Source organism: Carcharodon carcharias, chromosome 18 (genome assembly GCF_017639515.1).
Source record: "Carcharodon carcharias isolate sCarCar2 chromosome 18, sCarCar2.pri, whole genome shotgun sequence".
Taxonomy (NCBI): Eukaryota; Metazoa; Chordata; class Chondrichthyes; order Lamniformes; family Lamnidae; genus Carcharodon; species Carcharodon carcharias.
The window spans coordinates 103,212,693-103,227,296 of NC_054484.1; the positions used below are offsets into that span (position 1 = coordinate 103,212,693).

The window sequence follows — 14,604 nt, forward strand, 5'->3', positions numbered from 1 at the left end:
TTTTAATCAGTAAGGGAATCAAAGGTTACGGGGAAAAAGGCAGGAAAGTGCAGTTGAGGATTATCAGATTAGCCATGATCTCATTGAATGGCAGAGCAGACTTGATGGACCGAATGGCCTACTTCTGCTCCCACATCTTATGATCACTGCATTTACCAACCCCTGGCATGACCTGCCAACAGCAAAGTCATGGAAAGTGTCCTTGACAATGCTATCAAGTGGTACTTACTCACCAATAACCAGCTCATTGGTGCTCAGTTTAGCTCCAGATCTCATTACAGCCTTGGTCTAAACATGGACAAAAGAGCTGAATTCCAGTAGTGAGGACTTCCTTGAACACAAAGGTAACATTTGCCTAATTGTGACATCAAGCATCTCTAGTAAAGCTGAAGCCAATGGGAATCATGGGAAAACTCTCCACTGGCTGAAGAGTTACCTAGCACAAAGGAAGTTGATTGTGGTTGTTGGAAGTCAATCATCTCAGCCCCAGGACGTCACTGCAGGAGTTCCTCAGGGTAGGGTCCTAGGCCCAACCATCTTCAGCTGCTTCATCAATGAGCTTCCCTTCATCATGAGGTCAGAAGCGGGGGATGTTCGCTGATGACTGCAAAATATTCAGCACCATTTGTAACACCTTAGATACCGAAGTACTCCACTCCTGCATGCAGCAAGACCTGGACAACATTTAGGTTTGTGCTTACATTTACACCTCAAAGGTACTAGACAATAACCATCTCCAACAAAGGAAAGTCTAACCACCTCAACTTGACATTTAATGACATTACAATCAACAAATCCCCCACCATCAACATCCTGGGGGCTTCCATTGGCCAAAACCTTAACAGCACCAGCCACATAAACACTGTGGCTACAACAGTGGGTCAGAGGCTGGAAATTCTGCGGAGACTAACTCACCTCCTGACTCCCCAAGGCTTGTTCATTGTCTACAAGGCACAAGTCCAAAGTGTGATGGAATATTCCCCACTTGCCTGAATGAATGCAGCTCCAACAATACTCAAGACACCATCCAGAACAAAGCTTGACAGGCATCCTATCCACCACCTTAAACATTCACTCCCTCCATCACTGTGTCAGTAGTGTGTACCATCTACCCTGCAGAAAATTGCCAAGACTTCTTCGACAGCACTTCCTAAATCCCTGACTTTGAAAGAGAAGGAAAGCAGATGGGAACACCACCATCCAGGAAAGTTTCCATCCAAGACACACATCATCCTGGCTTGGAACTATATTGCTGTTACTTCACTGTCACTGGATGGAAGTCCCAGAACTAACAGTATTGTGGGTGGACTGCAGCGATTCAAGGCGACTCACCCCACCTTTTCCAGGGCAATTAGGGGTGGACAGTAAATGCTGGCCTATCCAGGTGCACCCACATCCTGTGAATGTTAAAAAAACGTGGCCCTTTCAAGATTAAAGAAATGTTAGAATCCAATTAAATATGGGGAATCTACTGAAGAGGTGGTTCTTTGAAACCTTCCTTAATTAAAAGACTTTCTAACGCCTGCACTATACTGTATTCTTTCCATAGTATATTGTCACAGAAAGGAATGAGCTTATTAGAACTGATCATGACTGTGCTAATGAAACCAGCCCTCACAAAGATCATTTGACAGGGCAGAAGGCTTAGACCTTCCCTAAGTTTCTTTTTAAGGAGTCTGATTTCTATTTGTTGTGCATTTAGTGCTCCCACTCGTTCCCTTTTCTGCAACTTTTCCCAGTCTGATGTAATATTAAACCCTCCATTCCTTTATCATCACTCAGATCAGAGAAGAAGGATCCCTGTCTTGCGAGTACCTCACAAAACAAATTACTCAAGGGAGATCAGCCTTTGATCCTGATGGCTGGAATGTGCGGTGAGCTCAAACTCAATTTTTTTATGAATAACAGACAAAAGAAAATACTGGTGAGATTATACTGATTTGGAATGTTTTTTTTTAAAAAAAACCTTTAATGGTAACACTCCCTCCTATATTTCAGCTCTGAGAGCAAACATCTTTCAGGGCCACTGACCTCCTGAACAGCAAAACCCCTTTGCACCTTGCAATGCAGCAAGACTGGGTTTTTCATCGTGAGACAGCTGCAGAAATTTTCCCTTTGAAAGCCATATTTCCAGTGGTAAGGAAGAAGGACCTGGATTTATCTAGCCCCTTCAACAACCTCAGGACATCCCAAAGCGCTTTCCAACCACTGAAGCATAGTCACTCTTGTGAGGTAGGAAACAGGGCAAATTTGCACAAAAGCTAGATCCCACAAACAGCAATGTAATGTTTGTTGTGGGATAAATGTCGGTCAGGACACCAGGGAGAACTCCCCTGCTCTTCTTCAAAATAGCGCTTTGGCATTTCTTATGTCCACCCGAGAGGGCAGGTGGAGCCTCAGTTCTACGGCTCATCCAAAAGATGGCACCTCCAGCACAATACACCATCAGTACTTCACTGGCGCGTCAGCCTAGATTTTGCAGTCAAGTTTCTGGAGTGAGACTTGTACCCATAACATTTTGACTCGAAGACAAAATTGTAACCAACTGAGATACAGATCACACCTGATGATTATAATGTTATTATAAAACCACCGGTGTATCTGCACACTTGAGGATAATGGGCAAAGGCACTGCCTAGTATAGAATAAAACTGTCCAGATCTGAATGACACCACTCTTTCTGATTGTGCTGATCCTAGCTGCAGTCACAGCAGGGTTATTACTTTTGGTCTCAGCATCCTCTGGCTGGCATGCATGGGCATTCAACGGATTTCCACCGCTAATTGCCGTCGGGTGGCCATGGGCGTGTATGGACATCAATGTACACACCAGAAGATACTGGAGGGCTGCCAGCATTCTATGGAACATTAGCCCAGTCCTGTTCCTTTCAGTTCCTCAAGCCTGTTCTGCTATTCAATTAGATCCATATCTGTATTGTAGAAATGAACAAGCTTATTGGGACTGATTGTGACTGTGCCAATAAAACAAAGATCACATAGATCACCTGAAAGGGCAGTAGGTTTAGACCTTCCTGCTTTAGATTTCTTTTTGAGGAATTTGATTTCTATTTGGAATATTGCGTGCAATTCTGGTCACCACATTATCAGAAGGATATGGAGGCGTTGGAGAGGTTGGAGAGGAGGTTTACCAGGATGCTGCCTGGTCTGGAGGTTATTAGCTATGAGGAGAGGTTGGAGAAACTCGGATTGTTCTCACTAGAGCGACGAAGATTGAGGAGCGACTTGATAGAAGTTTACAAAATTATGAGTGGCATGGACAGAGTAGATAGAAGCTTTTTCCCAGGGTGGAAGAGTCAATTACTAGGAGACACAGATTTAAGGTGAGAGGAAAAAACTATGGAGGAGATGTGCGGGGCAAGTTTTTTACGCAGAGGGTAGTGAGTGTCTGGAATTCACTGCCAGAGGAGGTGGTGGAAGCAGGTACGATAGTGGTGTTTAAGAGGTAGCTTGACAAATACATGAATAGGATGGGAATAGAGGAATACGGACCCCGGAAGTGCAAAATGTTTTAGTTGACGGGCAATATGATCGGTGCAGGCTTGGAGGGCCGAAGGGCCTGTTCCTGTGCCGTACTTTTCTTTGTTCTTTGTTGTGCGTTCAGTTTTCCCAAGCAATTCCCAGGCAATTCTACCTGCCTTGGTTCTGAAACCCTTCATACTGTCAATTTTCAATTGACCCAGCCTCAACAGAATTTTGGAGGGACAGTTTTAGATTTCCACTACCCTTTTGTGTGAAGGGATTCTTCCGAACATTACCCCTGAACAGCCTAGCTCTAATTTCTTGTTCTAGACTCCCCCAATGAGAGAATTAATCCCTCTTTATCTACCCTATCAAATTCTTCCTTAACTAAATCACCCCTTAATCTTCTACACTCAACTGGAGACTGTACCCTAGGTGAGGAGTTATCACCCTCCGGAGAGCAGGAGCAAAAGATACATACGCAACAGAAATATTTAATGAATAGCATTTTCTAAAGACTTCCATTTAACATTTGTTCCTGAAGTGTTTCTCAGGAATCCTCTTCTCAACCCATACAAAAAGTGAACTTGTAGTGCTAAATGTGGTTATCTGGTATTACACACTGTACTGACTACACCATCAAATGTTCTTTGAACTAATAAGTGCTTGGTCTGTTCTGTCACTAAATGGTTAGGAATGATTATTCGGCCTCCAGTTACATTGTCAAAACAAGCTGTCATTCTCCTAGCAACAACCTTAGGCTAAAAACATTACATTCATTTCCATTAACTCTTTCCCCTTCAGTTTTTAAAGCGTTCTCGTCCCTTGGTTCTGTGTAACAGCAACATGCCTCCCTTTGTCTATCACCTTTAACTTTGTAAAAGACTGAGGTAGTTGTAACACACCTATAGAACTGAATGCCAAGCTTCTTTTAACCGGACATTGGTAACTTATGACCTCTGCAGGTATTTCTTCATGGCCAATAGATTTATATTGAGGATAAAAGGTCACCTACTCACATGCTAAATAATGTCATTGAATACAGTTAAAGTGTGCTACTACCACTTTAACTGTACCATTGAATACAGTAAAACCAATTAGGAGATAAATATTCAGTCGGGCTCCCACACTGCTGCTCACTATCCAGCAAGCCTGGCTGCAAAGTGCCAAGTGAGACAAGGACAGGTGCAGACTTGCATGATGAACTCACTAGCCCAATCTGAAACCTGCAGTGTGGTCAGTTAGTCAAGTTGGGGCTGCTAACATTGTGCAGTTGTCCACCAGCCTCAGCGGAAGATGAATGGAGGGACTGAGCCAAATATGGGTGGGAGGGGGGGGATGAAAAATACATTTTAGACATTTTCTCAAATCAGTAGACCCGATCAGTTTGACAATATGATGCTGTGTGTCAGAACAAGGAAGAGTCTAGTCCATTTTGGCTCATTTTTCTCTAGCTTTTGTTTTCCCCTTGTGGAATTTATTCAGCTAGTCATATTGTGGAACAGACAGACATGTTTAAACATAAAATCTAGTAACTGATACTGGCCAAAATGACTGGTTTGGTCAACTTTAGTTCTTTCAATAGCCAAAGACAATTCTGGCCGGGTTGAGTTGGACTCAAAATCCCCAAAGTGTACACCAGTCCAACATCAGTTTCCATGGTGCCTCCTGGTCCTTTTTCTAACCAAATTACCACACGTTAAAGAGGGTGTGAAAAAAACAAAATGCAGATGCTAGTTATTAAGGTGTGTGCTAATCACCCCTCCTCTCTGAATACAAGCCAATATCCACTTCCTGTAGTCCCTACAGTGTATTAGAACACAGGTAATCCTCTTGTTAAGGCCAGTTTAAGGTTTTAAGTGCTCCTGGAATGGAACTTCAGGGGCTGTATTTAGCCAAGAGATTTTCATGATTTGATGTTATGTAAATATATAGCTTCCAAGAACTGTCAACATGTTCCCTGATGTGCAACCAAGCCATTCAAATCAAACAGTTTCAGGTTTGACTCCTGGAGGTTGGGACGTGGGGAAAGTCTGGCTATCTATAGCTATCTCTTCCAAGTAGACATGATTCATGCGCAAAACTCCACGTTGTGTACTGCCAAACTATTCCACCATAGGGGCATCGCAGGTGAATCTGATTCCTTCCACATTGATGTTCACATGTCCTCTTTTCTGGCAGGGTTTGCTGAATGTTGATCAGGAGCAGGGAACCTGCTCAGTTTTGTCTTTCCCAAGGTTTGGCTGGGGCCAAATTTAATGCCCTTATCATCAACATAACTCGGCCCAGACCAGGAATCAAACCTGGCGCTTCCCTGCTCTCTAGGGGTTAGCTACTCACAGAATAAGCTAGTTGCACTACTGGGAAGTCTGATAGATGAGCTCTCGAATGTCTGTAATATATACATAAAGGAGCACATTCACTCAAGACAGATTCTGCTGGGTTTCAGAGGTCAACATCCAAGTTAATCAAAGGTTTATAGACAGCAGGCCTCACTGTCACTTAAGTGATATTTATGCCACAATCCATTACAGATCATCTTTCTTTAACTCAGAATAATCCAGATAGACAAAGCTGTCCAATGTCAATGCTTAACAATGTGCTGGCCATTATTAAATTACCTGGCTAACCCAGGCGTTGAGATTTCCTTTTGCCCTAGAAGTGGGAGGAGATTATCAACAACTGATTACAGCTTCATGGCAAGCGTGGATACCATGAATTTCCCACTTTTACACATTAATCAGTTGTAAATGGTCAATAAATGAAAACTTTGTTGCTGTATTACAAACAATGCTGAATCCAAAACACCAATACTATTACTATACACTTGAAAATGGAGGGGCTTGTACACTGAATGTAATCAGCTTATATCAGAAGCCATATCCCGGCATCTTTGCTAATTGGTGGGGGCTTGGGTCCATGACTCTGTTCACAATGATTTTAAGAGGTACTTTTACTGCAACAAAGTGTCCAAAATAATTTCAGTGAACACTTTGGATTACAATACCACCTAATCTGTTTTTTTAAATACACTCTATGGTGCATGTTAACACTGGCACACGAGATCTAATAAGCTGGACTCCTATCAGTCCACAGTGAGGCTTGCCTTGGTTCATATGTTTCATAGTTGTATCCCTATACCTCTGTCGGTCCTGACTTATGCTCTCTGGATGTGACTTCAATCAAGTTCCTTGCTTATTATTTAACCATGTGCCATAAAGGAACCTATCTTCCATGTTATCACTGTTAGGCAGCTTTAAGGCCATATTTATATTTTTTGTGATGTTGATTTATGCATATAGACTCAGGTGTGCAAGTCAGAGACTGATCAAGTGATGGTTAAGCTAATGTTTTATAATAGAATATTTTAAAATGAAAAATGGCAAGAAAGAACAGATGTAGTGGATACTCTTAGTCCCCAAGGAGAAGGAATCATTTGGCTGGTACTATATGTGGGATTCTGAAACTGTTTTAAACCAATGTTAATTTGCACACATCTACAGAACGCATCTTGTTCATCAAGACATGAACTGAATTCCTGCCTCAAGCTATTCTCATAGCTCAGGGTGAAGAATCTCTCCCTAAGCCATACAGAAAAGGAAGGTCTTATGTTCAATCTTATCAGTTTACGCTAACCTAGCGTACCTGACCTAGGTGTCACATTTGGGCACGGTATCATTGGGGAGAGAAGGGGAAGGTTGATCATAGTTTCTGCTCATGAAGGCTATCCAGAACTCTTCCAGTGCAATTTCTAATATCCCATCCATTGCAGGTACCAAGGAGCAGAGCATGCACTGTATATTCTCTGCTCTTTGGTGTAGGATGCCTCACATAATTCATCTTGCCTTTTTCTGGCTGTATACCCTAGTGTGTCAGGATTACAGTCGTTTATTAAAATGTTAGAATACTTTTAACTTCCAAGTTGAGGAGATTCTCTCAGATGTAGGGGGAATCTCAAATATTCACTATTAGGATTTGTACCTAGTCGTAATATTCAGAGACGTTTATTATAATAAACAGTGCTTTATTGAATGTACACACAGAATACAGATATGAGCAAGCATGGACCCCTGCAGTGAAGGATGTATCTCACACAATGTTGCCCCCCACCCACACACAGCAGCACTCCCAGAGAACAAAAGTTCCTATGACTAAAGTTCTTACCTAGACATATCATGACATCCACAACCACCAGCCCGAACCTGAGAGGGACTGGACTTTAACGGACATGAAAATCAATATGTTGATTTTAATCAGCAGTACGGTGGTACAATGTACAGTGATTATACAGAGCAGTTAGTGTGCACTGCTGCAAGTTTTTTGCAGTGCACCCTTGCAGGCAGGTGCATGCACAGTAGGTCATTGTAAGATGTTATTGTACCTGGAACAGCAAACCAGTTGTTCTGGGCCCTAAATAACTACTTAACTGAGCTGCAGGTTCTGCATGTGACTAATTTTCCATGCCCAACAGTAAAAAAGTCACCTGGTTATATCTTTAAAACTGAATGAATCCCAAACTGTGCGAGCATGCAATGGCTGGGAATCCCTGATCTCACAATAGCTGTTGACAGAATAGTGGCTCGTGCCCAAAGTGTTGGAGCAAAGAGCCTTTTCCTGGGCCAAAGCAAGGTGTAGCTTGAGCATTGGAAAGTACATCAGCAATATAAGTGTCTCCGTCAACATGGCAGAAGGGAATTAAACAAAGTACCTCTGTGAACTGGGTAGGTAATAGTCAGGTTGGTCTGTTGAATGTGAATTAACCTGGTGCTTTTATTTTTCCAGGATTATTTTTAAAAATAAAAAAAATCTATTAATTGTAAAGTAAACCAACAAAGATTAATCTGAATGTGCCTTTTACCAAAAGGTACCCAGGTAAAATTCAACATTTCCCAGAGACCTACCACCTCCTCCCAAAACCTGGGTACAAGCGCGTGCATGAGGATTAGGGGCAGTATTTGTAAAAAGGTAACATTCTAGTTGCACCGCCTGTTCACATAGTACCATATTACAATAGAATTAGCGATTACCCACAGTGATAATATGTAGAGAAGCAAGCATGCCTTCACATTATGTTCTTTCATAACAATACATCCCAAAGATCACATTCTTAAATCCATTCACAAAGTATTGTCATTAAGAAAGTTCCCCTTTCTCTTCCTATTTATTCTGCATGGTCTTTACAATACTCAGAATCACAACTCTTCATTAAAAAAAACCCATCAAGAGTAATTTACTATTCCCATGAAATACCCACATTCAGGTTTCCAATGAAAACAATAGCATTCTAATTTAGCTAATCGTTTCTGAACAGTCAACTTTCGACTGCCCCTTGCAGGCAAACACAGCCATTAAAAATAACTGATGCTATAATTACAAAATATAAATCTCCAGATGTTAACATCGCAGTGAAAGATTCAGTCGCCTGCCAATATTTCTCAGCCCAGTTAAAATATACCACAGCTAAATTATTTATGATCAGTTATTAACTGTAAACTGTAACTTGGAAATCAATCTTGTGAGCCACTGCAGCTTCCAAACTTCTTTTGAGAACCAAAAAAAGCACCACAGATTTGTGCAATGACCGACCCAGCCCACATTTAGAACTGTTGACCTTATCCTTTAGACAATGCCTGTTCTGAGGCCATGAATGGACATTAAAACTGTTCAAAACCGCTTGAACTCAAGTTTGCACTTTTCTTCCTTGCTCCAGCTGTTTGGGCTCCTTTTGAACTTAAGGGTGGGATTTTCCGCACCCACTCGCCGCCAGGATCATCCAGTCCCACTGCAAGTCAATGGACTTCCGGCTGGGGGGGGGGCCACCTCGACCTTGGCGGGTCCCACCCACCACAGGGCTGGAAAATCCCGGCCAAAGAGTCTGATTCTGCAGAATTCAGCAGCCATTTCCCACATGCAAAAGGTGCAACTCATTCCTTCTGCTTGCATACATCTGCACATTCCAGGTGTCTGAGATGTGGTCACAGAGTTTTGCAGAGTCAGGCCTCAGGTAACTGAGAAAAGACAACCCTCAATCTGGGACCTAGTATTTAAGTGGTTATGTCATCCAGGCAGCAATAATGAATGTTTCTGGAACATGCTTGGAGCGTGTGACCACCACACCACTAGCATGTTTCAACTCATCCAGCTCACTTAATCCAAAGCAAGAAATGGCAGAGCTCGTATTCTTTATGGGTTCCCCTCTCATCATCTTGCTCCTCTCCTATCTGTTATGAGTTATGAATTATGGGTGGTGCTGTGCTGCATTTCCATGGCTTTTGGCCACCCTCTTAGATTACCATTACTTATGCGTGACCTGAGGCAATGTGACTAGACTATATCTGGGGAAGAAGCAGGGTGTGGTGGAAGGGGAGGAGGGGGAGAAGGTATTACTGCCAGGCCTAGTTCTCTCCCCAACCATGAGCCATACTCATACACTTCCTCCAGCAGCTTGTTGAATAACACCCAGGAACAACAATATTAGACATTATTTCCTTCCTAACACAGGACATTTGGGTAAACTGTGGTGCCCTACCAGTACCCAGGCTGAGGTCAGATAATTCAGCACAGACTGTGGGTTGCATTCGAGACCTTCTTGATTGTGTGATTTATTGTTGTGTCAGAAAGTGCTTTCACCCCAGCTATAGTGCACTCTTTCTTGACTTTTTTTTAAATCTAAAAGTAGTCTACTCTAATCCCTAATATAATCTTAAGTAATCACTCACTTTTTGAGTTGAAAAAGCGATATACTCCTTGTTCTTTCAGGGTAATTGTGTAATAAGTCGCAGAAGCAACCACATGACTTCACTGTTATGACACTGATAGCTTGGGGAGGGCAGGGGCTGGGATCATTTTGCAGCACCTCATCCAGGATCACCACCACATTACACCTGGTCTGCATGGGGCAAGGATTAAGATAAATTCAAATGGGTTGAACTTATTAATGAATTCAAGGTGCATGCATCCAAGCATTCTGAACTCCTCTTGTAAAACAAAATTACAGCCATCAATTTTAAACTCCATACGAAAAACAGGCACTTAATGATCAGGAGTATGTCTCTTGATCTTGACTGGACTTATGTCTGGGCATTCAGGAAGGTGTAGTCAGCTCAGCACAACTACTGCTGGAGCCGAGCTCCCAGGTCTCTCAAAGACTGATTGAAACCGTGTCAATATTTACTGCAAAATCTACACGGTTTTAATTTTGAACTGTCTGGGAAACCTTCAGCCACAGGTAACCATGGGTGTCCCTTCGTAGATGCAGCTAGTTAGAAAGGATTGTATTCCTTGCCAGGTTTACTGAAGCAAGTTGATAGACGTGCAAAATGTCCATGTTAATATAAACCATCTCAGCTTTCCATTTGTTTCAATAGGATCTGAAATGATGTAATTTTTGGTGTTCTGCAGTATGATGGCAGCGCTAGCCTACAGCTTATTGCACACTTCATAGTCTCACTGTTTCATTTTGAAATATTGATCCTATTCATCAGCCTTGAGAATGTATCTGTCTTATTCCTTCTTAGGCAGACCCTCAGGATCAAGGATGATTTGCTTCCACTCCAATTCGGGTTCTGAGATCGGCTGATAAGTCCAAAGTGTGATCTGCAGATTCTGCCTCATGCAAGGCAACTGGTGCCTGGATTGCTTGGGTAGATGAGTTGTTTGGGGGTTTGTGTGCTCTGTCCAACATCTCGACTTCACCTCCATGTGCTCCCGACATGTCAGGTGTCTTCCCGTATGAAGCTTCTCCATTTTGGTTGGTCACAAGCCAGGGGCTCCCTTGACTTGGTGGGGCTGTCCGACTTCTTCAGGAATGTTTTAAGGACATTCCTAAAGCATTCTGTTGTCCCCCTGAGGTTCTCTTGCCATGACCAAGTTCTGGGCAGAGCAGTTATTCTGGAAGTCTGATATCAAGGATACTAATGACATGACCTGTCCAGCAGAGCTGGTTTAGAGTGATTAGCACCTCAATACTGGGCAATTTGGTCTGGGAGATGACACTGCTGTTGGACTGTCTTTCTGGCCACCCAGTTTGGAGGATCTTGCGAAGGCACCGCTGGTGGTATTTCACCAGTGTTTTGAGGCACCTGTGTCCAAGTCTCCTAAGCAGGGGAGCTTGGGGATCACTGCTGCCCAATGAACCATGACCTTAGTCTCAGGTTGAAATCGTGGTCCTCAAAAACTCATTTCCTCAGTTAACCAAAGGCTGAGCTGACACATCGAAAGCAGTGATGAATTTCATCATCTGTGTCTACCCTCATTGCGAGGAGATATGGAAAATGGTCCACATTAATGGTTGATCATAGTCGACGGGGTGAGGTGTTGTGCTGTGGGAGCTGGTTGGAAGAGGACCTTAGTTTTCTGGGTGTTTAGTGAAAGGCCCATTTTCTCATAATTCTTCAGAGAAGGGGGACAATGACCTGGAACTCACACAGCAGTGCCATCTGCATAATGTGAATGATCATCAGCTTTGAGAATGTATCAGTGCCAGGACCCAGTCTGGCTAGATCGCAAAAGCCTAGTCTGAATGGGGGCACAGACACATTTGGGATTTACTAAATGTGTGGTCAAGGGATTTGAGGCCAGTCCTTATATTTCCTATGTAAACAACCATCATGGGCTATTTTTAAAAAAAATCAAAACTGAGAAGAATACGCTGTGTGTGAGGTAGGTTTGAAAGTTCATATTGGATCTAAACAATCTGGAATTACAGTTTTATGTCTTTAACCCCTGGTTCGTTCCGGTCTGTCAGAGTACTGTTGTGAGATGGGATCCGGTGACTAGTCAGTGAGAATTATGAGAATTTGCCGCTATTTAAACTGTTGATTCCTCTTCACACCCGGGTTCCAGTTTCCCCAAACGCCGGGAGCTGATCACCGTTTGATGGGAGACGCCAAAGGCTTCAGTCAATGGGGAAAAGCAGAGCCTGTACCCTCAGCCGCCTGGCTGCACACCTTGGCCACTGTTGGACCTGGGAGGCTCTCTAGCCCGTTGAAGCCTGCGGTTTGGAGGCGATCTTTTTTTCTTTCACACACTGTAACCAAAAGCTGATCCTACTGCTCCGACGGACCTCTCTCACCCTGCCTGCCTGACCCAGCCGTCAGAAGAGAATCCGCAACAAACGCTGGGTTCCGGAGACCCGTGCATACCAAGAGCCGCTGCTCGGAAAGGATTCCGAGTTCGTGCCCACTGAGAGATAGAGAGACGGGGGTGACCCTCACCGAAGCCGGGGCAAAACTTTACACTGAGGCACCAGAAACATAGCACAGGAACCACTCATCAATGCAGAAGGGCAGACCCGTGGGGTTAGAATGGGACAAGCTGCAAATCCACCCCCTCATTCTACTTGGCTAATTCTAGCATGACATGTTCAGGGCTGCTGTATTTCCCGCTGAGATGGCATCAGCATTTTAAGGGTGAAAGTGGATAAAACTTCACTTCCAGCAGAAAGCAGACGTTTCATCCCATTTCGTTCAGCTCTGTCAAAAATGTTTCTTCAACGCTAAGTGCGCAGTTTAAAAATGTTTCACCATCTATTTGTCATTTCAGAATAGATTTAACATGACTTGTAAATTAAAAATAAAATGATTTCAATGGTATATATACATATTTTGTCTCTCTCCAATATTTCGTAGCCAGGGCGGAGTGAATACAATCCTTTCGGGGCTGGGCTGTGCTTTCCCCATTGGTTTTGGGCTGTTGTTTGCTTCAAGCTGTTTCTGACACACTCCAGCGCTTTTCCAGCCACTCTCCAATGTTGTGTTTTCCAATCTCCATCTCCACCCCCCACCGGGGACACGGTCCAAGGCCCCAGCCCGCCTCCCCGGGGCAAGAAGGACCCAGCTCGGAAACCCTCGTAGGGAAGGAAGGAGGGGGGCGACCTGAAAAGCCGGACGGCGGGAGCTGGGAAAGGAGCGCCAACTCCGAATAAGAGCCAAGTCTGACTACTGAGATCAACTGAAAAGTCTGTAAACAAGCACACGGACACACACAAGAAACCCTGGGTAGACCCGCTGCTTTGGATGGGATGATTCCTACAACATTCAGTAAACCCTCGTCTAAATGTTATATATTGAGGTTACACTGGAATTAATACACACACACACACACACACACAGGGAACAGGCTCAGGTAGACCTGTGATAATGTTCCTGCTTACAGGTCTGGGAGAGAGAGACACACACACACACACATTTAAACTGCCAGCCAGTCCTTGTGTGTGCGGGGTGAGCGACAAGGGGATATCCAAAATAGAAAGATTTTTCTTTTTGTTGCTGTTGCATTTAACTGAAAAACAGAGCATGTGATCGCAACCTTGAAGCAAAATACAAAACCGTCCTGAAGCCACTGAACAGCCCCAGGCCAATGCAGAGGCTACACAACGCCGCTGTCTCAACTCAAGTCTTACCCAAAACTTTCCCCCAAATCAGTACAATCTAAAGGAGCCCAGTGCTCAGGGAAGAACCACCTCGGAGATCAAACACACAACCCCAGCGCTGCAACTGAAGACAAGCAAGCAGTGCCAACCGGGATTTGGAAACAGATTTAAACAGGGAAAGGGGGAGGGAGGGGGGGGGTGGGTGGGAGCTGGTCCTTAATGACAAGGGGCTCAAAACCGGGTGACAAGTCAATTCTACTTAATTCACATTCTGGATCTCACATCCCAGGGACCAGGCTGGTTCGACACTGCGGACACTGGTTACGGATAAACTGATCGCCTCTCGCAGCAGCATTGCACTCACTGCTGCCTCAACACATCTGGACAGCGGCTTTTGGAATTGTTCATAAACCTCCACTTACGCACTGTTTCCTGCCTGGGATCCAGGGCGTTCACGGCGGCACCGATGTCGCTGATCTTCCTCTGGATGCCACAGAGGCGGCGGTGGACGCCCAACACTTCATCCTCTATCTCCTGGAAGAGACCGCTGGCGTGCTTGGCCAGGTCGGCGAGCTGCCGGAGGGTCCGGGCCAGGGTGTAGTTACTGACAGCGGGCAGCTCTTCAAACGCCGTGCCCCGTTCGGCAGAGCCATAGCGAGAGAGGGTCAGCGGCTCGCAGATGCGCTTAGAAAAAGGCATTTCTCTCCCGAGCAGCAAGTTCAATTGAAATCAATCACAGCCGCGGCTGAAAAG

At 44.2% G+C, this 14,604-nt stretch overlaps 1 protein-coding gene across 3 annotated transcripts in view; it reads right to left on the reverse strand.

Annotated features, from left to right (window-relative positions):
- Nucleotides 1–14,604, reverse strand: part of LOC121290840 (Nance-Horan syndrome protein-like) — a 457,730-nt gene extending 443,126 nt beyond the window's left edge. For all 3 annotated transcript variants that reach the window (XM_041211831.1, XM_041211830.1, XM_041211829.1), the window contains exon 1: nt 14,274–14,604. In XM_041211831.1, the coding sequence (XP_041067765.1) occupies nt 14,274–14,550 (277 nt within the window). In that variant the 5' untranslated portion in view covers nt 14,551–14,604. The remainder of the gene's footprint in view (nt 1–14,273) is intronic.